Genomic DNA, 235 nt, shown 5'->3' with positions numbered 1-235 from the left:
GAATCTGAATTGAAAGGGCTAGATTGACATTTTGAGGTATACCTCTGTGACAAACATCTTTTAGGCTCACACGGCCTTTGAACTTCTTTGTCTATTGTACGATTTTGACGGTTATGAGATGAGTGGCTACGACTGGTTTTGCATCCATGTTTGTCTGTATACGATGCAGCCGAAGATCTGGAACATTTTCCTGCTTGTTTGTGTGTTCCTCTCAAAAGTAGCATGCTATTACAGA

At 40.9% G+C, this 235-nt stretch overlaps 1 protein-coding gene across 1 annotated transcript in view; it reads right to left on the bottom strand.

The window, feature by feature from the left end:
- The window catches only part of LOC149527502 (uncharacterized), a 6,764-nt gene that overhangs the window by 3,477 nt on the left and 3,052 nt on the right, over nt 1–235 (bottom strand). Inside the window, 1 exon segment of the mRNA XM_089782549.1 lies at nt 43–225. Coding sequence (XP_089638675.1) covers nt 43–225 — 183 coding nt within the window.

This window comes from Theobroma umbraticum, unplaced genomic scaffold (assembly GCF_002168275.2).
Source record: "Theobroma umbraticum cultivar Fairchild unplaced genomic scaffold, ASM216827v3 scaffold_56.0, whole genome shotgun sequence".
In the NCBI taxonomy this organism is placed as follows: Eukaryota; Viridiplantae; Streptophyta; class Magnoliopsida; order Malvales; family Malvaceae; genus Theobroma; species Theobroma umbraticum.
The sequence above is the reverse complement of the archived record's forward strand: the minus strand, read 5'-3'. Positions and strand labels throughout refer to the sequence as shown.